This window comes from Acomys minous (assembly GCF_964271855.1).
Source record: "Acomys minous genome assembly, chromosome: 7".
Lineage (NCBI taxonomy): Eukaryota > Metazoa > Chordata > Mammalia > Rodentia > Muridae > Acomys > Acomys minous.
Genome location: NC_140488.1, coordinates 2,241,399 through 2,267,457, shown reverse-complemented (window position 1 = coordinate 2,267,457; position 26,059 = coordinate 2,241,399). Strand labels below are relative to the sequence as shown.

Sequence of the window (26,059 nt, the reverse complement as noted above, 5' to 3'; positions counted from 1 at the left end):
TTTGACCTTCAGGGCTCACTGCTTGTTTTAAGTGTGTAATATATACTATATTGGTAAATTGTCAAGGGCTGCCTGTGGTTGTTGAGAGCCAGCACTGACAGTCAGGTAGCCCCTCTTAGGCCAGACTCCACCATGCTTATGTCAAGTGTCCTACCTGAGAACCCTTGATTTAGATACCCTGCCTCTGTGACAGGGGAAAAGGAGAGCAACGAACAGCAGAGGGTGCTTAAAAGCATGCGTCCTTAATCCAGCGCCTTTGACCACCGCGTGCAGGGGTGGTGCACACCTGTAACCCCCAGCACTCAGGAGGCAGAGAGGCAGGCGGGTCTCTGTGAGTTCATGGCCAGCCTGGTCTACAGGGCGAGTCCAGGACAGCCTGGGCTACACAGAGAAACCCTGTGTGGGAAAAACAAAAAACCAAAAACAACACAAACAACGCGTGCATCCCTAAGATAGCTAGAAGGGGAAGCATGTCCCACAAGGGTTACTATAGTAACACCACGTTTGACCCCCCCTCCCCACGGTATAAAAGTGTGTGTGTGTGTGTGTGTGTGTGTGTGTGTGTGTGTGTGTGTGTGTATACGGTTTGTTTTTTTACTTTTGTTCGCTATGTACATAATAAGCGCACCCATTTGAACCCATGCCATAGACCACTGTTCTATAGGAAGGGATGACCTTTAAAACAGTAGTTGGTGTACTGGAAAGATTCGAAACACACAATGAAGAGAGAGAGTGTGTGAGAGACCAAGACAGTAGGAGACACACACACACAAACACACACACACACACACACACACACACACACACACAGAGAGAGAGAGAGAGAGAGAGAGAGAGAGAGAGAGAGAGAGAGGTGGGCAGAGAGAGAATTTTAAAATGAATTATTAATTTTTATTTTATGTGTGTATCTGTGTTTTGCTTGGAAATGGACCCAGGTCCTCTGCAAGAGAGACAAGTGCCCTTAAACAATAAGGTGTCTCACAAGCCTCCAACGAGAAATGGTAGGCCTTTGTTATACAATCCCATGTTGTTGTTGTTGTTGTTGTTGTTGAACATGAGAGTAGAAAATTTACACATCCTATACCTGCTGAGTATATTTGATTTTTGTATGGCTAATCTGCAACGGACTGCCTTTTCAGAATTTGGAAGATAGGGCCCGAGTGGATAGCACCATGAAAAATTGAGGAAAAGACAAGAGAATTTGTGATATAGGAATTCGCTACTGTTGTGCATCTTGGCAGGTTCTTCTCAAGCAGGGAGATCTCTACCAGGTGCAAGCTTATAATTATTTGCATACGAATGTGATAATTCACACCCCCTTTCCGAGTTGTTACATGCTTTGTTCAAGTTCTGGTTAGTCATTTGCACGAACTGTGATAGTTCAAAATGAAGTAAAAGCAATTCCTTCCTTATTTATTGTAGTGGGAGTTTTGGTTTTTTTGTAAGCTCAGTTGTGTTATGTAAATATGTTTTTGTTTTAATCCCAGGTGTGGGATTTCAGTTTGCGCAGAGCTGCTAACCTTCTCCTGGGGAGAGTGGCTTTAGCCAGCTGGTAAGGGCTTCCTCCTCCAGCTGCATGGAGAGGGGCGTGGTCTAAGGCTCTGGGGATATACATGAGAGCCCGGAGGGAGAGCCTGGCCAGGCATGTGGTATCGGCCTCTGGCCGGTAGCAGTAGGAAGAGACCAGAGATGGACAGACGGTGTGGTGGTTTGGAGCCGAGAAACGCTTCGGGGCGCAGCGGCCTTTAGGAAACTGCTGGCTGGCTGTGTCGGCTGTGGCAGAGATTGGAATAGCCCCAAAGACCATTCGACCTCAAACAGCCGGGAGAAGTAAAGGGGCCCCCACTCCCTAGTAACCTCCTCTCTCCCACATAGCAGTGAGAGGTTGGAAGGGAGGTTGAGGCCTAAGCACCTCAAATAAAGTAGAGTTTTTAAGACGAGCACTAACCCTGGCAGTGTTGGCGCACACCTTTAATCCCAGCACTCTGGAGGCAGAAACAGGAGGATCACGGTGAGTTCAAGGCCAGCCTGGTCTACAAAGCAAATCCAGGACAGCCAAGGCTATTACACAGAGAGACCCTGACTTAAAAATACATAAATACATACATACATACATACATACATACATACATACATACATACATACATACAAATAAAAGAGAACGCTAAAGTACCGGTATAAACACCTGTATGAACAACAGCTAATTTAAAGCACCTTTGAGCAGGGTGTGTCCTGATAAACTCCTTAAAGGAAAAGTCTGTCAAAACCAGTGTGTATATGATTGCAGGTGTTCCTTTTCTGAAAGTATTTTCAGAGCGTTCTCCTCATGGTGGGGCCTAGCCTGTGAGAAGGCTACAATCCTAACCTTCTAAGTGATTTCCCCGTCGCTGTGACAAGATACCCAGACAGAGGCAACTTTCAGAAGGATTCATTTCCACTCACCACTGTAGTCCACCATGTTGCAAAAGTGCTTCGTATGGGGAGTTTGAAGTAGCGGATGACGCTGTGTTCTCGGCCCTATTATTCGGCTGTGGAGAGGAATGCAGGAGCCCTGGTTCAAGCGGCTGCGTGGGGGAGCCGCAAGAATCTTGTGTCCCTTGGGGGAAGCCTGTTGAATCCAGGACGCTAAGTGAAAGGGGCAGACACGGGTACCCAAAAGAGGCTACCCGTTACCGAGTGAATCCGCTTGCAGGGGCTGTCCAGCTCGGGCACGAGCCGCCATGGCAGAAAGCAGATTAGTGTCTCCGGGGCACCGGAGACCCGCACAGCTGTAGCTTGGTGTGGGACACTTGCTCGGGGCGCTGGGTTTGAGTCTCCACACGCAAAGCCGGGGGAACGCCCTCAGGTCTGCAGAGGAGCCAGGGGTACTGGGGAGAGGGAAAGGGAGCCCATGCTTCGTGGGTAGGGGTGGGGAAAATACCATAGAAGCCGGGAGTGGCGAAGGATTGGTTCTCCAGGGCAACACTGAGTTGCCACCCCCCCTTCCCCGCACCACCCATCCCACCCGCCGCCCAGCACCCCTTTCCCCCTACCCAACCCCCACCCCCGGCAGGCATCTTATTTCCTAGAAGGCTCCTCTGGCGACAGAGGTGTCAAGGGGACCTCGGTGCAGCCAGCGAGGGCATGCCAGGAACCTTGCCACATCATCAGCAGGAGCACAGGCGTGAGCACGGGCGCGGGAGCGGGAGCAGCCTGCGACCAGTGAGAGAGAGGTCACTAGGACGCGCCACCAGGAGCAGAGGAGGACCATCGGACCTTGGCATCATCCATCCGTGTCCCTCCCTCGAGGCCCACAGCCCAACAGCCCAGCAGAGCGAGCGCAGCAGCCAGGTGGAGCCCAGTGGACCTGTGAGGTCTCACTTGGAGGACAGCATGCCCCGGGCCATGCAGACCAGCCGTCCTCGAGGGGCTTCGTCTCGCCGCTCCCGCACCTCCAGAGCCCAGCTGACCATGTCAGTGAGCCTGGTGGAGCACCATCTTCGGGAGGGCGGCCATGGCACGCAGCTGAGCGAAACGGCGCCCATCTTCCTGACCGCCATCCTGGAGTTCCTGGTGCGCAGTCTACTGGAGCAGGCGAGAGATGAGGCCCAACGCCGAGGCGCCCAGAGGCTCATCACCCCGCAGCTGCTGGAGGCCGCTGTCTACAGCAACGCCCTGCTTGGACAACTGCTCCAATCCATCACCATCTCCCAGGTGGCCCCGCCTGAGGCCCAGGGAAGTGGCCGGAGCCGCAGTGGTCGCTAGCTAGGAGCCTCTGCCTCAGTTGCCCTTTGCCGCCGCCATTGCCGCCTTCCCTGCTGCCTTCGCTGCCGCAGCCCTTGCTGTCCCCTGGCCCTGAGTTCCCCACCAGCCCATCTGCCTGCCCCTTCTATCCCTCCCACTCCATCAGTTCATCCCGCCCAACCTCTCCCACAGTCAGCCCTGCGTACCTGCGCACCCTGGTCGCTTGTGTTCCTATTAAAGCTTTAGTTTGAGAAAAGTGTGGCCTTGCTTCCCTGGCTGTTCCTTAGGGGACGGGAAGGGCACGGGGGTGGGTGTGAGGGGGCTACTTGGGGAGGAGGGCACGGTGGGCCCAGCTGAAGGGACACAGGGGGTGGGAGAGCTGCTGGAGCACCCACAGACTGGTGTCCCTAGCTTTTCCTTGGGGCATGAGGTGGTAGTGAGGGTGGGATGCCGCGGTGGGCCTAGGTGAAAGGACACAGGGGTGGGAGTGCTGCTGGGGGACCCCAAGGCTGATTAAGGGCAGAGGGGAGGTGGGCCTAGTTAAATGAACACAGGGTGTAGGGGTGCTGCTGGGGGACACACAGGCTGGTGTCCCTACCTTTTCCTCGGGGCAGGAGGTGGTAGTGGGGGGAGGAGGGCACGGTGGGCCTAGTTGAAGGAACACAGAGGGTGTAGGGGTGCTGCTGGGAGACCCGCAGGCTGGTGTCCCTACTTTTTCCTTTGTGCAGGAGTTAGGAGTAGAAAGTGGGGGCAGAGAGTGAAGTGGGCCAAGTTGAAAGGACACTGGGGTGGGAGTGCGGCTGGGTGACCCACAGTCGGCTTGGGGTCAGAGGTCATCTGGGGTCACCCCAGATGAAGGAACACAGGGGGTGGGATTGGTTCTGGGTGACTCCCAGGTGTTTGGGGGCAGAGGGTGAGGTGGGCATAGTGGAAGAATCACATCGGGTGGTAATGGCCCTGGGTGACCCACAGGCTGGTGTCCCTAACTTTTCCTTCGGGGATGATGTGGGAGTAGGGGCAGAAGGTGAGGCTGGCTTAGCAGCAGGAGCACAGTGGTGTTGGGGCCAGGTGTGGACGGCAGGCAGGGATGGCAGAGGAGGACTGATAGGCCTCTCTGGAGGAAGAGGAGGAGGACCTGTGTGAGGCATGCTCCGCACAATGCACCTCCTGTCTCTGAAGCAGTCTGGGCCAGCCTGGGCCAGCTGCGTCAGAGTGATGGCCTTTGCCTAGGAGACCAGGGAGCAGAGGCAGTCAGGTTAGGGATGCAGACAGAACAGAGGCAGCATGTGGGGCCTAGGCTCATCTAGGATCACAACTCAGGATTAGTCCTTGGATGGTCAGCAAGGTCTGACAAGGAGGCTCCCCCCCCCCAATAGAGGTGAACAAGATGTAACCTAGCCTGCCTGCACCTGAAGCATCCCACCACCTACGGCCTTGGCTGCCCTGACTTTGAGGATTTAAGAGGCCATATCCCCGAGGCTCACACTCCACACCATATACTGGTTTTCTGTGCACCCATCTGACACTTGGCTTATCCTGCCCCTTGATTTATGTCTCTCTGGGCCCCACCCGCAGCATACCTCTTTGGCAGCTGGTTTCACCCCACAGGATCTCATCTGTATATAGGGCTGACAGCCAGATAGAACCTGCAACAACCTCCTGGTGCCTGGAGCTGAAGACCTCTCCGTGTGCTCTGGGCAAGGAGGTCACAGCTACGGCCTACTTCTTGCTCCAAACAGCGGCAGCTGCGTGTGCTGAGCGTGGACACCCCTCCCAACTTCAGCTGGGGTCACATCTTGGAGTAGCTCTGCACTGTCCCATCCCTCTCAGCACTGACACTACCTCTTCTAGCTGCCCACTTCCCTGTGATCTCACCACACTGTCATGCCCTCCTGAGCCAAAATGGAGATTAAGAATTTCATCGGACCATCCTAGTACGGCAGATATAGAAAAACATAAACAGGCAGCATAAGTGGACATCTAATGAAAATTTAAAAAAGAAAAATAAAAGCACACACTATTTGAAAGCTTCAGCAGTCTATAAAAATGAAATTCTGCCATTTGTAGTCACATGGAGGCAGCTGTAAGGCATTGAGAGAGAAAACAAGCTGATACAGAAAACCAAGTAAAGCCTGTTACCTTTCATGTGTGAAAACACACACACACACACACACACACACACACACACACACACACATACACAGGGACCTGAAACCCGAAGAGAGACTTTTAGGAACAGCGCTCATTGGAAGATAGCAAATTTGGGATGAAGTGAAGGTTTGAAGATGGTGGCTGGATATACACTATGCTCACATAGCACCGCAGATGTCATCTATTTGTAAAATGATAACTTCAAATTTTAATTAAATTTAAAAAAACAAGAAGAGATGCGTCGGTCATAGGAAAATATGAAAATGGGGAGTATGAAAAATCATGACAATCAGTGTTATGAGACAAGTTTTCTATTTAACAGTATGCTATACAAATACAAAAATGGGAAAATTACAAGTATATTATGAGACGACTTGAAATGGATTGTACAAAAAGTTTTCAACCTTTGAGAAATAGGCACTGGAAAAGAAACAATAAATCTTAATTCAGAGTTAGGTGTACATCTAGGCTGAGTAATAAACATGAATAAAGCACACTACAAAAGATGCTCCTGTAAACACCCATCCAAAATACCAAAGCCATAAACGCCTACTCAGATATGCGTGGACAAGGCAAAGGTATAGGCAGGTGTCTTTCAGCCAGTGTTGGATACAGCGCTGAGATGAGTCTGCACGTCTTTGGAAAATGCCAGAGCCCCACTACAAGCTCAAACCCTACCCGGTAGTTCTCGGTTCTGCTGTGGGAGGTCGTGTAAACAGTTTAACACATCTGAACAAGCATGTGGGCAAGCGCCCAGCCAAGCCTTTTGCTTGGTGAGGTCGACCTAGCAATTGTGCCCAGGGGCTCCATGCTTGCAGTTGCACAGGCTTGAAATGGGAACTGAACTGTTGTGAGCTGGAAAGGCCCACAGCACCCCCCCCCCTTTTTTTTTTTTTAGTGTGCCCGCCTGTCTAGCTCTCCTCTCTGGAACCAGCTGGGCAGTACCCAAAGATTTCAAAGAGTGTCACAGGGAAGGGTCCCTAGCCCCTACCCATGGGTGCAGCAGGCAAAGATGTCCCATCCACTCCCCTAGGGGTCTGGGGTCCTGACAGAGCTTTCTCAAGATGGTGAAACCAGTGAGATTTGGAAGTGAGAGTCAGGACACCATGGGCCAATCCTGAGTCCCAACCCCTCTTCACAAACCCGGAGGACAGGGCTCATGATGCTGCCTGCAGACCCTCCTTACCTGGGAAGGTGGGCTACACCTAGCTAAACGTCCCAGAAAAGAACAATCCCTGCGTCTGCTAAAGCAAGCATGACAACAAAGGCATATGCCTGCAGAGTGTGACTGTCCTAGGGTGAAGGCAGGCAGATGGGCTGGGGGTAGGGGGCGGTGTTGGGGGTACGGGGCACGGAAGGGGCAGTGGAGTGTGTGAAGGCTGCCTCTGGGCAAGCATGCAGGGAAGCTGCCTGAACAGGGCACTGTGGGACTAAGGCCTAGGAAGGCCTGGGACGCTCTCAACCCTCTTTTAAATGGTCCCTCCTGTAGAACTATGGACTGACCGCGGGAGAATGTCTGCACTCCATGGAGAGAGAGAGTGTGTGTGTCCCTAGGCCCTCAACCTGCACACATGCTCACCTGTCACTCCTCTCAGACCCTGTGGCCCTGACAAACCTTCCCCAGGCTGACCCCTCGGGCCTTTTCCAGTTTCATGGGGAATTCGGGCTCAGGAAGTCACCTCCTGGACAACCATGGGTCCCAGGATACCTAGTTACTGTGCTATAGAGAAAGGCCTCACAGCACTGTCCCCTCCTTAATCCACTCTCTCCCTCTCCCTCAAGAGGGGTCACAACCCAAATGACTTTACTTCCAGAACTGAACTACCCTAGGTCCCAGGAGACTTTGTCCTTCAGCCTGGGAACCCCAAGTCCCAGCAAGCCCCCCAAAACTCCTCTTCTTCTGGAGGGTGGCCACTGCTAGGGAGAAGTCACTTCTGGAAGTGTATTACTACAGTGGGGTCAGGACATCAGTCACTCCACTAGGGACATGTACCTCAGAGCAATCTCCCCCCTACCCCTCCTACAGGATCTGTGGAAGGATTCAGACTCCATAACACTGAGCTGACAGAATTCAAGAGTGTGGAAACGAGACTATGAATGTCAAGGAAGGGAAATTAGCTGGGACCCTTAAACCTAGAACCATGTTTGCACATGAGCCATATGGCCCCCATTTTTTGCTGCAGACCTTTGTGTTTCTTGTTCTGGAGTTTGGGAACATGGACAGTGGGCCACTGGTGTTATTAGTGATGCTCCTTAAAGCCGTTCTGGGCTCTATCCCAAAAACTGAGAGTCAGGCTCCTTGGAGGTGAAGCCTGCTGCATCCAACCATCGCTACATCAGAGGTTAAAGCCATAGTAGGGGCTGAATCTGCAGGTGAGAATATGTCTGACATGCATCCTCTGAGAACTGGGCTGCCCCGGGGCCTGGGTATGTAGAACACAGTGACCTTACACTCGGCCTTCTCTTGGGAAAGGCATTAACATACTAGAACTCTTAATTCTTGCCCTACACGGAGTCAGAATCAGCAAGGAGGGAGGTGTCGCTGACTCAAATACTTTTTAAAAGTAAGAAGGAGTGAGTTGTGCCGTGTCGGTGGCTTTTACAGAGAGACGATTTATAGCACAGAGGGAAAATTTGCTTCCATTTTAAAGTCTTCTTCACTTTGTCTTTGATGTGTGTACACGTCCCTTTCTGTGTGTCCCTGGACCTGAAAGCCAGAAGCTGACGTCAGCTGTCTTCCTCATTTGCTCTTCACATTAGTTTGCTTAGACATGGTCTCCTGAAGAACCTGGTGCTTGCCAATTCAGCTCCACTGGCTGGTCAGCAAGCCCCAGGCGTCCTGTCCCTGTGGTTCCACTCCCGAGAATACCAGCACCTGCACCGTGCTTGGCCCTTTACCCAGGTGAGAGGCCACTGTGTGCAGAAAGGAAAGGCAGTAGTTAGCGTCAAGGACTCAGCTTCAGCATTCTCCAGTGCAACAGGAAGGGAAGAGGTGCTGGGAATCCAGAGGCACTGGCTGGGGGACACATGGGTGTTTACAGGGATTCAGCAGAGAACAGGGCACAGTGGCCCCAGCCACTAATAAGGCTGTACTTCCGGGTCCACAGAGGCACAGATCCAGTGCCCCATCTCTGAAATACACCAAAAACTTAATGATCCAAGAGGGGGAAACGGGACCTTCAGGGCGGTGTGGCCAGGCTGCTTGTCATCAGTACACCCCAGGTGTCAGTGACTCCAAGGAATGACAGGCCCCCTCCTTGTCCTGCAAACACCTGAAGGCGCTGATCTCAGGAACCTGAGGAAAGCTGAGATGGTGATGTCTGCTGAGGAATAACACTGAAGACACCAGATTTTGACCTCAGGTTATCTGCAACTTGTGCACACACAGACAGAGAGAGAGAGAGAGAGAGAGAGAGAGAGAGAGAGAGAGAGAGAGAGAGGGAGGGAGGGAGGAAGGGGGAGAGAGAGAGAGAGAGAGAGAGAGAGAGAGAGAGAGAGAGAGAGAGACAGACAGACAGACAGACAGACAGACAGACAGACAGAAAGACAGACAGACACAAACACAGATGCTGACACAGACACAGAGAATGCAATACACTGTGTTCTTTGAAAGCAGGCTATCAACAGGGTTACATTTCCCTTCTCTGGCTTCAAAGACCAGCACTAAAACACACATCCTCTCCTTCAGTGTGAATGAGTGAGGAACGAGGTAGAGGAGAAAACTCTGGAACCCGGGCCCCATCCATAGCACCCTAAAGAGAAGACAGAGAGGAGGACAAGGAAGTGGGGGGGGGGAGTCCGAGACAAGGCATCATGAGGAACCTGGTGTGCTGTCCGGGTGCATAGGGTCCCTGTAGAGAGTGCTAGTCTGTGTGCCTAGCTAGCCAATGCTCCATACAGGGCTGCTGAGGTTCCAGGGAGGTGTGCCCTCGGGACTTCTGGGTACTCGGGCTCAGGCCAAAGAGGGCTAGGCCTGGCCTGAAGCTAACAGGACTTGTACAGCCGATCTAGACATCTGCACTGTCAGGCACGAAAGTGAAGATTTATTTCGGGGAGGAGGGAAGAAAATGCTGCCCACTCTGCCAGTGAGAAGCATACACAGCGCACATAGCACGCCCCATAGGCTCAGGGATGTTCCTATTTGGGGGGTGCTTCCTGTCTCCTGTCTTGGGGAGTTGCAGGGGCGATGGCTGAAAGGAGGGAGGTCCCTTCTAAGAAGTGGGGCCAAGGGCAGGAGGGGCGCTGGCAGTCAGAAGCCTGGCTGCTGACCTCTTGCGGGCCGCCTTTAACATGGTCTTGTCGAAGAGCTCTTTCTCGAGGTAGTGCACGGGCGGGCCACGCAGGTACTTCTCTTCTGCCTCCTTGTAGCTGAGCTCCTCCAGGGCAGCGATGGAGCAGATGATTGCTTCTGGAAGAAGGACCTCCATGGTAAAGCGCACTATGTCGCCTCTTGTCAGGGAGAGCAGGGCCTCATCTGCCTCCTTGGCTATATCTTGCAAATGCCTGGCCACGAGATGCAACTGGTCATCATCCTCCAGGTGGGTCTCAACACAGAAGACTTCCCTCTTTGCTTTGCGGAGGTCGTCCAGCCGCTTGGACTGTTTTCTGCCCTTCACAGTGTCCAGCAGGTGCTGGCCAGCGATCTTCTTCTTGATGATGAAGTCTACGATCTTCTTGTTGGCTCTGTGCCAGGCAGCCCTCGTAAGCTCAGTCAGGAGTTTCTTGCAGGGCCCCTTCCCAGCCAGGGCTGTCTCCTCCTCCCAGTCTTCCAAGTCGGCATAGCTCACCTTGGGGAAGTCAATGTGCAGGTCGCCCTCTTGGATGGCCCTCCTTAGCGGGGAGCTGGCTGGGGAGGTGTAGTAGCCCATGAAGGAGCCCAGGGAGGAGCCACAGGCCAGGCCCTCTCTGTAGTGGTCGATCACTGAGAAGCACCAGCTGATGCCCGGGCCGAACACTCTGCTGGCTCTCCTCAAGAGCGATCTCTTCTCCCCACAGTCCAGAGGCTTCAGCTTGCAGAGAGGGACGCGGACACCCCTGCGCTCAAGCTGCATGTTGCCCTCGATCAACAGCACCCTCGCCATCTTGTCTTGTTGACTGATGCTCTTGACCACCGCTGGCCAGAAAAGAAGGTCTTGACATTTGAACCAGACCAGCATTCCTCCTTCAATGGTATTAGGACCCCGGGCAGAAGAAGCCAACTTGGTGGTCTGTCTGTCTGCTTGAATTGCAGCCCCTCTCCTCTGGAACCTGGTGCTGGCCGCATTTGAGTGCACATGAGGTTCCAGTTCTGAGACTCTGCATAGGGGACACAGCATGTGGATCTTCCTTTTTCTGCTAGCGAGGCTCCGGATAGGAGACAAGCAGGGTGCAGATGCCCCCTTTCTAACCGGCTTCAGGGTCCCCGGGCTGGGGTCCTCCTTGTTCTCTGGGAGGGCAGTATTCTTCCTCTGGCCTCCAATAGCCCGGATCTCTAGGCCTGCACACAATGCTCTTGCCAGTGGCTTTGGGGCTATGGGCGAGGTGGAGACGTGCCTCCTCCTCCTCCACCACTGTGGCCTAGGGGCAGCTGGCTGCTCATTTTTAGCCCGGGCGCCCTCCATGGAGACTGGGGCACTCTGAGGCCTGTGCTTGAATGTGCTTTGCTTTCTCTTCCCTGGAATACCAGCAGCCTTTCCTGCAGGTGCTGGGGACCTTGGCCACACTTAGCTGCCCCTTAGCACACTCCCTTGCACTTCAAAGTGAGGGGGCCCAACAGTACTGTGCACCTGAGTTTTCCCTCCTTGCACAGCAGGCACATTCTGTGAGCTCCTCACCACAGGACTCTGGGGGCGGGCCCTCTGCTTCCCATGACTCCTCTGGGAGAGCCCTTGGCCTCTCTGACTGCATGGTTGGGCGCGAAGGCTCTGGCATGGGCTGGAGCTGGCCTGCTCATTGGGAACCTTTGGAGCATCCATGCTGGTTCTTAGGCCTTGTGCCCTCCCTCCTGGAAACAAGGGCCTTCCCTTGTCCAGAACATCCAGGGCCACCTTGAGGGCTCCCTTGTATGCCCTGGTCTGCCCTGGGGAATCACTGCCCCGTGACCCCTTCCCTGCAAGAAATCCACGGTTAAGATTTTGGACTGGGTTAGGGGCTTCACCTCGGCGCTCCTCACTCTCACCTTCTCACCCCCTGACAGGATTTGCACCTCCAGGAAAGGTGCCCCTCTCCTCTTACTATGGGCTGAGGTCCTGGGTCTCGACAAGACCCTTGCAGGCCACAGCTGGCCCTTCCAGCCGCAGAGCACATACTCTGCAGAGTCCATGGTGACTGGACTCTGGGGCTGTGCTGGTCACCAACCACAGGGTTGCAGTGGGCTCCTTGACTGCCTGCGGGTCCTCTCCGGCCTGGCTGCCTTGCCTGAGGTGCTGGCCTCCCTCCAGCGTCTGGTGAGAAGCTTGAAGTGACTTCTTCACTCAGGGTGATGTGGTGGGCGTGGGCATACCCTGGAGGGTGGGAGAGGGAAACAGAGCTGCATGAGGAAGGAAATGGCCTTTAGTGGACACAGGAGCATCAGCACAGTGAGATAAGGTGAGGGAAATTGAGGGAGCTCACAGAAGTCTGTTCTCCAAGTGCAGGAGAAGATATGGAAGGTTCTCGAGCTGCAGGCATGAAAGGAAGTAAGCATACATGTGCAAGGACCACAGAAGGTGATGCTGCCATTCCAGGATGCTGGGCCTTTGACCACAGAGGGTCTGAGACCAGGCAAGACAAGAGATGTCAGTTCTGCTCTGCCTCCTGTAAGGTCAGGGGCCATGTCTGAGAAGGACACCTTTTTACCTGCCAGAATTTGGAAGGCAGGCATGTTGTTTCTCCAGATGCAAATAAGTGTTCTAGGTCACGTGGCAGAAAATGTGGAGGAGCATGAACCTGCACAGGATGGAGAGCAGCTCAGGGATTCAGGTGGCAGCAGCATCAAAAGATCCATCTTGAATGTCAAACAGGAAGGGGGCGGATCAAACTTCAAATGGCAGGGAGCTTTGGGAGCCTCAAAGCGTACCCCCAGTGACATATTTCCTCCATCACTGCCACACCTCCCAAACAGTGCCATCTACTAGGAAACAGATATTCAGAAGCCCCAGGCTGTGGATGCTATCTCATTCAAACCAGCACCAGCATCTGCACCAGCACCAGCACCCTATCATCCACCCACCCACAAACACACACAGGGACATCACACACACACACACTCACCACTACCCAATCTCTCTTCTCTTCTCTTCTCTTCTCTTCTCTTCTCTTCTCTTCTCTTCTCTTCTCTTCTCTTCTCTCTCTCTCTCTCTCTCTCTCTCTCTCTCTCTCTCTCTCTTTGCCTCTCTCTCTCTCCCTCTCTCTCTCTCTGGTCAGGTCAGACTTTGCTCTGGTTCCTGCCCCTTTTCTTTATTTTGCACCATGAAATCAAACTGTGGCCGTTTGGGGAAGTTTAGGAGATTAGTCCTCGCTGGAGGAATGAGGTCCTGAGGCCTGAAAGGACTCATTCCATGTGGAGTTTTTTCTCTTCACTTCCTGTTTCCAGTTTGAGAGGGGAGCCCTCAGGTCCAGCTTCCAGCTGCAGTTGCCATGTCTGTCACCCTCTTTCCCTGCCACTGTGGACACTAACCCCCTGGAACCTTAAGCCCCAAGTGAACTCTTCTCCACTGCTGCCTTGGTTATGGCATTGCATTGCAGCAAAGTACACAGCTTAACTAAGGCCGCCTGGTACAAGACCTGAATGGAATGGTCTCCCCCCAGGAGGGGGGTGATTTCACCAGCACAAATTTATACTCGAGAAGGCAGACTTTAACTGGGTATGAACATCATCCCTCTAAAAGTAGAAATTTCCGAGGGTTCCCTATTGCTTAAGGGTGGCAAAAGTATGTGACTGAATATTAAGGGACTCCGAGGTGAGGTTCCAGCAGTGGCAAGTCAGAAGTGGTCTGTATCCACAGCCCCTGGGGAAGAGAGAGTGGATTGTGAAGCTTGCCTTTCGGCCTTAGGTCATACATCCGAGCAAGCATGGATGAGCCACTGCCCTGTGGAGCCTGCCTCGCATGGGACCATTCCCTTCCAGCAAACACCACAAGTGCGTTGGGGTCTGGGGTTGGGAACACTGACCTTGAAATGGCTGGCCCTAAACTAAGGAGCTGTGACTGATCTCTGAAGGGAAAGAAGCTCCCAATAGTGTGGTGGGTTAGGGTCCCCTAGGTGAGCAAGTGAGTGAAAAGGGCATCTCCTGGGTAGGGAGAGTCAGGAAGAGTAATGCTTGGACCACAGCCCTTGGGGGATGATGGCAGGGATCCCAAGGCGACGGACCCGAGGGGGCCTGCGACAGGGTAATGTGCCTGAGTCTGGCTTTAGCTGCAGACTGGACTAGGTGCCCTGGAGTGTCGGTCAGAGAAGAGGCTCGAGAAACAGGTGGCCTGGGGTGTCCCAGCCTGACAGCGTGGTAGCGTCAGGGACTCGTGGTGTCCACCGTCTTCCCCAGCATCTGAGTACTGTTAAGGGCCAGCCCGAACGAACACCTGAGACCTCCAGGCAGAGCCTCGGGGCCGGCCCGCACCAGGAGCTCCCCGTGGAGAGAAAAGAACAGTGGACCCTTCACTTAATGCGCAAAGGCTGTGCCCAAGTGGGCTGGTGGGACCCACAGGTCGGCCTCTTGCTCCAGTATCTGCCCAGCTCTCTTTGCGCGCGCGCATAATATAGCAGCCTCGCACGTGTGACCCGTTGGACTCCACATGGGACAACCCCACGGCCCACGCCCCAGGGACCCTGGCACACATTCCTGCTTCTTCCTGTTCCAGCCAGTCAGAGATACACACATAAGGAGTTGGGCATAACCGCCTGTGCCTCTGGCTGACCCAGCGAAACGAAGCCATGGGCCATCCTCTGTCAGGAAAGCAAGTGTAACCTCAGGAGGAGGCAGGCAGGGGCCCACGATGCAGGCACAGGGCGCTGGTATGGAGTGCGCATGCGCGAACGTTACTCAGCCAATCAGAGAGCGTTGTATTGGAATGTGGGCCTACACTAGGCAGGATTGGCCTCTGAGGGGATGGTGGCTCTCTGGGGGAGCTGAGGGGCCTAGGTGGGTGACTGCTCCTGGTGGACTCCCTGGGGTGCGGATCCAGAGGAGGCTGAGAGGCATCAGGAAAGACTAAAGGCCCTGTGGCAGGACTGTGGGATCACCAAGTGAGAGGGTCCAGGAGAGCCCCTGAGGTGACTTCGCGAGCTTTGATTGATTCCGGGATGGGCGAAGCACCAGGGCCAAGAGTTTTTTTAAAAGAGGGAGATGAGGGCAGCAGGGCCCTAGAAGAGTGGGTGGGGCTGTCGGTGGGCTGGGAGAGGGATTGGGGGCTTTACACATCTGTAGCACCCTCTGGGGTTTTTTTTTTCGTTTGGTTCGGTTTTTGTTTTTTTTTTGTGTGTGTGTGGGTGTGTCCGTGTGTGTCCATGTGTGTGTCCCTGTACGTGTCCGTATGTCGTCCGTGTGCGTGTGTCCTTTTCTGGACAGGTGCGCATATGTGTGTGTGCAGGAGCGCATGCCCGCGCGTGTGTTTGAAGCCGCGGGGTCCTGACGAGACGCCTGCGTCTCCCTGTGATGGGTCCCTAGGCAGGACCTTGACAGGCTGGCTGGTCTCAAGGGGAAGTGGATCTCTGGGCACTTGGCACAAGCGCACGCAAAGGCAGCATGGCTCAAGTTGGGAATGGGTGGCTGATGGACAGGCCTCACCCCTTTGGGAGTGTCTTTAGGCAGCCTCAGGCATGCCAGCATAGTGGAGTCCTTGCTAATCAGAGATCCAGTCCTGGAGGTGCGGCCTCTCAGAACAAGTGCCCTGGAAGTGTGGTCACCTGGGTGAGGGACAGGGTGTCAGCAGTTTGAGTCTAGAGCCCCTGGTGGTGAGAAAGCAGGGTCAGCCTGGATCCACAGCCCTTTGTGGATGAGAGTGGGATCTTGAGGCGAAAGGGTCCAGGTTTATCTGTGTTGTGACGTTTGGAAGACTCTCTTCCACCTGGTAGTGACCACCGTGGGCAGTGGGGGACAGGGGTCCAGAGGGTGGCAGGATTGAAGAGCCGAGTGTGAGCGTGGCGTGTAGAAGAGGAACGGATGAATTTCCACCTATGCTCCTCAGCGGCCACCTGGGCCCTGCTTTATGTGCAGCCATGGGCCTTGCCTCAGCAGAAATTCCCCCTTCCCCCCCCCCACCCGTGTGACTGGGATGGGGCATGGATGGGCCCCTTCACCAACCAGCAGCTTCTACATCCAAACCCCACAGGTGCCAGTTCAGGCCACTTCATCCTGGGAGTCTCTGCCTTTCCAGCCTTTCAGAGAGAGGCGCACTGGGAGGTGGGGCCTAGATGGGTATGGCTGACCATCCTCTGAGAAGAAGGAGGCTCCTGGGGCAGGAGGGTATCCTGGCCTGGGGGGCAGAGGCGGTGGGGGTTGATTGGCTACCGGGAACTCTGTTCTATTGCTGGCCAGTTGGGACAGGGATCAGAGAGGAGCCTTAGCTCACCTCACGAGTTAGGGAAGCGGGATCACAAAGAGGCATGCCCAAGGCACACCTGTGGGGTGACACCAGGGGCTTCACTTCCAAATGGGGCTGGACAAGGAGGCCCCAGAAGGCGAGGCCAGAGGCCAGGGACAGGTCATGCGGGCTGCAGGGGTTGGGAAGGGTAAGTGGGACAGCTTCTGGGCTGGGGGATGTGGCCCCACTGACTGAGTAGGCCCCAGTGAGACTCCAGCATTAGGTGCCTCCTTTTATGGGCACATGGCCCAGGATTTCCCCATGCGAGGGTTGGGAAAGCAGCAGAGGGTACTGACCTTGGGTGGTAGGTGAGTTGGGGAGCTCCGGGTTCAGACAGGGAAATGGGACGGCAGGCCAGGACACTGGTGACATCCTCTTGCCCTCTCACTGCTCCTGTACAATGCCAAGACTGTTGCCCACACCCTGTGGGGTCCTGGTTTCTGTTCCCATTGCTATCCTGTAATCCCTCCCGGCATCTGAAGTTCCAGGCATCCAGATTCTGGCCAGGATGGACACTGACAGCGCCGGCATGTGCTCAAGGCAGAATCCAAATCTCCCATCAGATGACACCCAGAACCCAGATGCAGTCGCTCCAGGTAACGAAACAACACAGAAACAGATGGGCTCCTGTAGGGCTGCATCCACCCCTGGGGACCTCCTAAATCTCTCGCAAGGTGGAACACTGAGTGGATGCGTTGCATGGACGTTTGTCGGAAAAGCAGGAGCTTCCAGATGCTGATAAGGTTTGCTCAAGCTTGTTTGTGGATTTAGGTTCCCCTACCTGACATCCCCACTCCACAGGAACCCTGCAAGGCTCACGAGGCGGCTCTTTCTAGTCAACATGCCTCTCTGGGAGCACATGGGTCCCAGGGACTGTCTGGAAGGTGTGTACTGGTGCCTGCACAAGCTGCTCCCAGGGTCAGGGCCTTTAGAGGAGTGCAGTGTGTGTGTGTGTGTGTATGTGTATGAGTGAGTACGTCTATGCGAGTGTGGGGATTGTTTGTGTGCATGATTTCTTTAAAAAAGTGGCAGTAGCCGTTGGTAGCTATGGGTTCTAGAAACCCCTTGGTGAAGCTGTTTCCTGTAGGGGATGATGAGAACGGCACACTTTGTCTGACAATATCTTCCCCTTTGTCTTTAATACAGCCAATGAAGAAGCCCTTGATGTCAGTAGGGAGAACTTTCCTTCTTCGGGAACAGAAGGGCAACAGGCCAGGTGGTACTTCAAAAACAAAAACAAAACACCAACACCAAACCCATTCATAAACTACATTTAGAAGAGTCAGGCTGGGGAGATGGCTCAGTGGAAGAGTGCTGGGTGTACAGGAACCAGACCCTGAGTTCATACCCGCAGGACCCATGCACACCTTTCAGGCCCAGGGCGTGAGGGGTGGCAGAGGCAGGAGGGTTGCAGGTGCTTCCTCACCGCCAGGCAGCCCAACAGGAGAAACTGAGACGTGAGGAAAGAAAGAAAGGGACGCAGCAGTAAGTGAGCTGTGTGCATGCCATGAGCGTGCTGGGCCCGTGGAGCTCAAAGGCCCCAAAACACTCACCCTGCAGTCAGCCGCTCAGATGTTCAGTGTGGTACAACATGATAATCCCACGCCCGCAGCAGGCGACAAGTCCTGTCAGAGACCTTGTAGAGACGGGTAGAGGAGGACACCCCACTTCTAACTCTGATGGCGTCACACGTGCGCACATGCCCTTCCCTTGCAGGCAAAGAGATCTAGAAAAGTCGGTGTCCACTCTAGAACCGTGAACTGAGTGTAGGCCGCATGGCCCACTCTACTTCCTCCACTCACACAACAAAAGTGGCCTTCTGTACAGACTGAAGTAAAAAGTTAATGCCATTTTTTCTTTTTGCAGGAAGGAAATACAGGATTTATTTGAAGAATTTGAAGGTATGTTCTAGGAGAGGGACACTAGGAATTTGAGGAAACGGTTTGACCCAAAGAAGTGAAAGGCGAACAAGTTATTACTTGGCAGAAAAGAGACGTGTGTTGGCTGCCTTGTTCTCACACACGCAGTGTCAAAGTTGTGTTCCTCACATTGCCAACTCTCTACTTCACGTCCGTTTTCAGTTGGAAGAACACAGCGCCTGCGGTGTAAAGACTCTTACTGCCTCGCTGTGAGATATTTACACCTCGGATGAGCTGATGTGTCTTCCAGGGGTTTATCCACCCGAGGGCCGCATCTGTTTTTAATACCACATTTTTGCTTCACTGATTTGTACACTAGACCAGTTCTTTTGTGTGTGGGGGGGGGGTGGAGGGAGGCAGGTTGTGAGTGCCAAGCCCTCTTAAGTGGCTGCCCACTGTTTCATGTGAAAGAAATAGCACACAAAGTGGAAAGCTGAAGTCAGCACTGGTAGCCTGTGACCATTGTATGATCAGACTGAGTCCCGCGTGAAGTGGGGTTCAGACGTTAGTCAAGTGAACCAATGAAGGAATTGCAAACTGAGGACAGGCTGGAAGCGCTGCAGAATTTTCTGAGGGAGAGTTCCATGTAGACACTCTTCAGGACTCGGGCTAGGGGTGGGGCTGGGTGCGAGAGCTCCTGCCTACTGTGCTCAAGACTCCAGGTTGCATCCCCAGTCACCACAGACCTTCCCACAGAAGAGTGAGGGGTTTCTCCCCCTTTCAATGATCCAGGATCTCTACCTCATCCGGTCTGTCTAAAAGCCTCGATGGCTACAATGATAGGGGCACTTTTGTCTCGCTGGCATTAATTACTCATCTGTGAGCCTTTGGAGATTTCTGTTAATGGACTGCTTTTGTGTTTTTGCGTAAAGTGGCCCTGGAGTCCCTCTGAACGTGTCCTTGAGCTGAAGTGTGCCTAGTGCGTTGGTTAAGGTTACACTTTGTAGCCGGGGTCTGGTAAAGAAGCTACCCGGTGACTTGATACACTTTTTGCTACGTCCCCTCCATGCTATTTTCTGTGGAATACACAGACACTAAAGTGCGACTGTCCCATTTCACATTAAGGTCATAGGCCGCTGGAATCCCTGGCTGAAGGAGAGGAGGCAGACAGTCTTTCCATTGACGCAGGGCCAGGCGTTGCATGCGTGTAAAGAGCGCCAGGGCGCCGGTGTAGTCGCGCGCCAGAAGCTGGCAGGAGGCGGCGTCACCCAGCGCCTGCAGCGCGGCCAGTGGCATCAGGGGCAGGTGCAGCTGCGCAGCGCGCTGAAAGTGACCGGCCGCGGCAGCCGGCTGGCCCAGGGCGCGGAGGGCCGCGGCCAGTTCCAGGCACAGAGCGGCGGCGGCGGCAGGGTGACCCAGCTCGAGGTGTAGCCGCACGGCGGCGCCCAGGGCGCTGGCGGCCGCCTGCAGAGGCTCCCCGTAGGCGGCGGGGCAGCCGAGGCGCTGGCGCGCGTCGCACTCCTGCCGCAAGAAGAGTCGGGCGGCCTCGGTGAGGGCCAGCGCTTCCCCGGGCCCATGGAAGAGCGCCTGCTGGCAGCGAGCTACAGCCAGCTGGCACCAGGCGGCGTAGGGCAGGCACTCCTGGGCCCGCAGCTCGCGGGCCAGCTGCGCGAACTGCTCCCCGGCCTCGGCCACGTTAGGCTTCCGCAAGAAGCGCTTCTTCAGCTTGTTGGACACCTGCCGGTAGCGGGCCAAAAAGTCCCCAGACTCAGAGCCTGGCCATCCACCGCCAACCAAGGAAGACGCTGAGCCTGCCGCCATGTTGACAGGCCAGTTGCGACTCCTAACTTCCGGTTGAGAAGCGCTGAGAAACGCACCTATGACAACCACAAGTCCCGAGCTTTATCTAAGCTGCGATCTCACAACACTTCCGCCCTCTCCTCAGGATCCCAAGCGCTTCTTCTATACGCCCCCGCCGTTGTCACGGCGATATGCAAAGAGCACGGCGGGGGGCGGGGCCCAGGCCAACGCCTAAGCCAGTCAGGGAGATGGGTGGGTCCCTCTGGAAACCAGCCCCATATGTAAATAACAGTCTGTAGGGGCGGGGCTATGATGACAGTGATTGAGAGGCGGGCGGGGCCATTGCCCGCCTAGTATGCAAATGAGCGTCTGAGGGGCGGGGCCTAGCCTTGGGAATCCAGCAGCCTCCACAACCCACAGACCTTCCTGGGCAAGCTATGACTGGCCCTGGCCTGGCAGGAGCCACTCTTAGCTTACAGCTTCCTTACAACCACTGCCAAGGCAGCCTCCTGGCACTTCTTGCTGAGCGTCCCAGGGTCAAGCAAGGCTCACACTAGCTTCATGATCCTCCCTGACCTTAGTTCCGGCATGCCACTGTTCTGTCACATCTGCGTCTCCAACCAAAAGCCCACCTTTGCATGTGGGTCCCCTCTGCTCCCTGGTCTCCTAGGCAAAGGCCATCGCTCTGACCCAGCTGGCCCAGGCTGGCCCAGGCTGCTTCAGAGACAGGAGGTGCATCGTGTGGAGCATGCGTCACGCAGGTCCTCCTCCTCTTCCTCCAGAGAGGCCTGTCAGTCCTCCTCTGCCATCCCTGCCTGCCGTCCACACCTGGCCCCACACCACTGTGCTCCTGCTGCTAAGCCAGCCTCACCTTCTGCCCCTACTCCCACACCATCCCCGAAGGAAAAGTTAGGGACACCAGCCTGTACGTGGGTCACCCTCACCCCACCACCTCCCCATCCCCTCCTGCCTGAATTCCACCCCTCTTTCCTCCCACTAGGGCCACCTCACACTCGGGCCCCTCACCTTCCACTCCCACCTCCTGCTCCAAGGAAAAGCTAGGGACACCAGCCTGTGGGTCTCCCAGAACCATTCCCAGCGAATGTGTTTCTTCAGCCAGGCCCAACCCACCCTCTGCCCTCACCTTCTAATCTCACCTCCTGCCCCAAGGAAAAGCTAGGGAAACCAGTGTGTGGGTCCCCCAGGAGTACTCCCACCCCCTGTATTCCTTCAACTGGGCCCAACTCACCCTTGCCCCCCCCTTTCTACTCCTAACTCCTGCACAAAGGAAAAGCTAGGGACACCATCCAGTGGGCCACCCAGCAGGACTCCCACCCCCTGTGTTCCATCAACTAAGCCCACACTGCACCCTCCTCCCCCACTATCACCTCCTGCCCCGAGGAAAAGCTAGGGACACCAGCCTATGGGTCACCCAGCAGCTCTCCCACATCCCGTGTTTTCTACGAGGCCCAACACATCCCTCTGCCCCCCACCTTACACTCCCACCTCCTTCCCAAAGGAAAAAGCTAGGGACACAAGCCTGCGGGTCACCCAGCAGCACTCTCACCCCTGTGTTCATTTCACCCTCTGGCCCACATACCACTCCGAAGTCCTGCCCAAAGGAAGAGCTAGGGACTCCAGCCTGTGGGTCCCCCAGCAACACTCGCACCCCCTGTGTGTTCAGTTAGGCCCAATGCACCCTTGACACCCACATGCTGATCAAAGGAAAAGCTAGGGGAACCCTCGTGTGGGTCACCCAGCAGCACTCACACCCCCCTGAGTTTCTCAGCTAGGACAAACTGACCCTCCCCCCTGACGTTCCACTCCTAACACCTGCCCAAAGATAAAGCCAGGGACAGTGGGCTGTCTGTCACCCAGCAGCACTTGAGTCCTGCATTCTACTAGGCCTACCCCACCCTTTGTCAGCAACCCGCCTGAGGGTCACACAGAAGCACTGCCACCCACAGTGTAACTCCACCAAGCCCTACCTCACCCTCAGATGCCACCTTCCACTCCAACCAACTGCCCAACGGAAAAGCTAGGGAATCCAGCCTGTGGGTCACCCAGGAGTACTCCCACACCCCTGTGTTCCTTCCCCTAGGTTCACCTCACCCTCGGTCCCCCACGTTCCACACCTAATTCCTGCCCAAAGGAAAAGCTAGGGAATCCAGCCTGTGGGTGCACACAACATCACTCCCACCCCGTTTTCATTTAACTAGGCCACCAACACCCTCCTGCCCCACTGACACCTCATGCCCAAAGGAAAATGTAGGGACACCAGCCTGTTGGTGACAACAACAGCAGCAACAAAACAACAACAACATGGGATTGTAGAAGGAAGGCCTACCATTTGAAAACCTTGTTGGAGGCTTATGAGACACACCTTATTGTTTAAGAGCACTTGTCTCTCTTGAAGAGGAGCTGGGTCCATTTCCAAGCAAAACACAAATACACACATAAAATAAAAATTAATAATTCATTTTAAAATTCTCTCTCTGCCCACCCCAGCCCCCTCTCTTTATTGTGTGTTTCGAATCTTTCCAGTACACCAACTACTGTTTTAAAGGTCACCCCTTCCTATAGGACAGTGGTCTATGGCATGGGTTTCAAATGGGTGCGCTTATTATGTACATAGGGAACAAAAGTAAAAAAAAAAAACAAACCATATATATATATATATATAATAGACCTAAGGCATATAAATAGAAGAAACGGACAGCAGCACATCATCAATTCAGGCACTTAGGATATTTAGTCGAAAAGACTAAGGCAGCCTGGTTAAGAGACCAGAGGCAACATCGTTAAACTTGGCATTTAATACACCCACCAGTAAGGACTGGAAAGACCTGCTGAAACAGGCTGCAGTTACAGATTAAGAGGGTCCTGGGCAGAACATCTTTCCCACAGACCAGTTTCCATGTTGCAGGCACTTTTATACCGTGGGGGGGGGGGTCAAACGTGGTGTTACTATAGTAACCCTTGTGGGACATGCTTCCCCTTCTAGCTATCTTAGGGATGCACGCGTTGTTTGTGTTGTTTTTGGTTTTTTGTTTTTCCCACACAGGGTTTCTCTGTGTAGCCCAGGCTGTCCTGGACTCGCCCTGTAGACCAGGCTGGCCATGAACTCACAGAGACCCGCCTGCCTCTCTGCCTCCTGAGTGCTGGGGGTTACAGGTGTGCACCACCCCTGCACGCGGTGGTCAAAGGCGCTGGATTAAGGACGCATGCTTTTAAGCACCCTCTGCTGTTCGTTGCTCTCCTTTTCCCCTGTCACAGAGGCAGGGTATCTAAATCAAGGGTTCTCAGGTAGGACACTTGACATAAGCATGGTGGAGTCTGGCCTAAGAGGGGCTACCTGACTGTCAGTGCTGGCTCTCAACAACCACAGGCAGCCCTTGACAATTTACCAATATAGTATATATTACACACTTACAACAAGCAGTGAGCCCTGAAGGTCAAAGTCATTTCAACACCACATCAATTCAGAATACCGGCAGTATGCGAATAGGCTGGAGACTTGAGGGAAATGTGTGAAGCACAAATATTTCTATCTCCGCATCCTCAATAGGGTTTCTAAGCATGCTGTGTGTTAACAGACACCATGAGAACACGAGAGTTTCTTAGCCATACTTTAACACCTCGTTATGAAAGGCTTAGTGAGTTTTCCCTTACTTTTTGAAAATGATTTATTTATGTATGTGAGTGCTCTGTCTGCACGTACACCCGCATGGCAGATCACAGTACAAATGATGGCTGTGAGCCACCATGAGGTTGCTGGGAATTGAATTCAGGACCTAGGCAAGAGCACACAGTGCTCTTAACCGAGGAGACATCTCTCCAGCCCTTTGCTTCCTTTTTTAAAAAATTAATCTTTTGCCAGTTTCATAAACTCACCCACCATGACCTAATTCAGTAAACACATTCTTTATTCTGGCCCATCTAAAATTGTTGAAACGGATCCTGAAATACACTTGACAGATATAGAAAGAAAAATATGTGATGAATATTCAGGGAGGAATGGAGGGCTTAAGCCCATTTTTGTATGTATGTATGTATGTATGTATGTATGTATGTATGTATGTATGTATGTATGTATGTATGTAAAAGACAGTTTAGAACTGGGAAGATGGCCCAGCGATGAAGAGTGGTTACAATGCTTGCAGGAGACCTGAGTTTGGTTTTCAGCACCCACTTCAGGTGGCTCACAGTCACCCGCAACTACAATTCCAGGGTAATGGCCATCCACAGGAATCCAAATGCACCTGCACAGACACACACACACACACACACACACACACACACACACACACAGACACACACACACACACACACAGACATGGACACACACACAGACAACAAAAAATGAATACTAAAAGGAACCTAGTCAGCAGTATGACCACGACTAAAACCTTGTGCTCCTGGACACTGCTAAAATGTAATAGCAAGGTCATTTTAATATTCATAGTAATTTAGACCACCGGCAATACGAGAATAGGCTGGAGATTTTAATAGGAAGCTGTCATTTGGTAGGGAATTTTCCTTTTGACCAGTATTAGAAGCACATATGTTCATTCTCGATGGTTTCAAAAGCACCAGTGAGAGGCCGGCGTACCTTGCCAATGCAGAATCACTAGCCAATAAGTACAACAGAATGAAGTGCATGCACTCTGTGCCTGGGAAAAGATTGCAAAAGTACTATACCATACTGCTGCTGTTCCTGTGTGAACAGTGGCTTGTGGCCTCAGTCAAATACCAGCTCCGAAAGTTTACCACAATAGGTAAATTTGCTTTCATTTACCACTTGGCTATGGTCCTCAGGGCTTGAAATAAAGTTGGCACTTAGTAGGGTCAGGTCCTCTAGTCATGGTCCGGAGAGAGGCCGCCTTAGGAGAGGCAGACAATCTGTCGCCCCCACCGAAGTGCACATGCGCAGCCGACTCATACCCCCAACCCCTTGGTGCGTAGGAGAAGGCCGAGTCTGCACAGCAACAGGGTCCACCTTCTCCCCACTTTCTATGGGCCTGTGTTTCCCCTTGTCTGTTACCCCCCACATTCAGGCTGCCCCTCTGGCCTACACAACGCCCTCACCTCTGGTTTGACATGTGACGATGAGTCTGTGCTGAGGTACGCACACTGGAAATGATACGGCTTAGAAGCCTTACCAGCTGAGGGGTTCTAGTGTATTTTGGAGGAGCCCTGAAAGAATCCGATTGTGCTTGCCTAAAAATGCAGTGAGCCCATGCATTTTTTTACACCTCAGGTCACTAGCAGTGTGGATGCAGCAAAGGGCGTGATAGGAACACAACAGAACAGAGTTGACACCTTCTTAACTGCTGACTCAGGCACTTCCCTTGCATTTCTGCACAAATAGGGCCATGACCCTTTTTGCAGGGCATGCCCAACTGGCACAGAAGGGAGCCCGATGAGGAGGGTTAGCTCCCCTCTGACACAGACGTCCGGCCTGTGTCCACACATCTCCACACCTGCATCATTTCCCTGAAAACCTACTTCCTGTGGAGGAGCAAAGAACGCAGCTCTGGTCTGCGTCCTCTGCAAGGCCATGTGCTATAGCCCTTCTTCGTATGGTCCACACTGTGCAGTGTGACAGATGCGCTGTCACTACCCGGGGCTGACTCTCAGCTGTGTGCCCAGCACCCTGGCCACTTCATAGCTGGGTAATTAGTTTCCTCTCGCTCGTGACCTGTAAAATTCGCCAACTCACCTGCCCTCACCTGCTGTCTGTGATGTCACCTATGGATGACACCTATGGATGTCACCTTGTTTGTATAGAAGAGAGAGTGGTGAGGGAGGGGTGTCTCTGCAGGTGTCACTGCAGGCAGTGGCACACTCAGAAAACAGGTAAGAAGAGAAACTCAGTTGAGCTGGGCGGTGGTGGCACACACCTTTAATCCCAGCACTCTGGAGGCAGAGGCAGGAAGATCACTGTGAGTTCGGGGCCAGCCTGGTCTACAAACTAAGTCCAGGAC

General features: G+C 53.8%; 2 protein-coding genes and 1 long non-coding RNA gene across 3 annotated transcripts; 1 reads left to right on the top strand and 2 right to left on the bottom strand.

Moving 5' to 3' along the window:
- Positions 1-9,871: 9,871 nt before the first annotated feature.
- On the bottom strand, positions 9,872-12,241 carry LOC311602499 (PWWP domain-containing DNA repair factor 4-like). Its single transcript, XM_084790667.1, is given in 3 exon segments — positions 9,872-11,577; positions 11,581-11,975; positions 11,978-12,241. Coding segments are annotated over 3 exon segments (2,085 nt in total). The 5' UTR covers positions 12,177-12,241; the 3' UTR covers positions 9,872-10,086.
- A 4,706-nt stretch (positions 12,242-16,947) lies between these two features.
- Positions 16,948-18,402, top strand: LOC311602508. The gene is made up of 3 exons (XR_014780770.1): positions 16,948-17,009; positions 17,560-17,629; positions 18,280-18,402. It is a non-coding gene; the product is annotated as an uncharacterized lncRNA (long non-coding RNA).
- Positions 18,403-19,325: 923 nt separating this feature from the next.
- Positions 19,326-20,313, bottom strand: LOC311602064 (40-kDa huntingtin-associated protein-like; the record flags this gene model as incomplete). Its single annotated transcript, XM_084789755.1, has 1 exon — positions 19,326-20,313. The coding sequence occupies exon 1, from the start codon at positions 20,091-20,093 to the stop codon at positions 19,326-19,328; it is 768 nt and encodes a 255-aa protein (XP_084645881.1). The 5' UTR covers positions 20,094-20,313.
- Between the last annotated feature and the right edge of the window lie 5,746 nt (positions 20,314-26,059).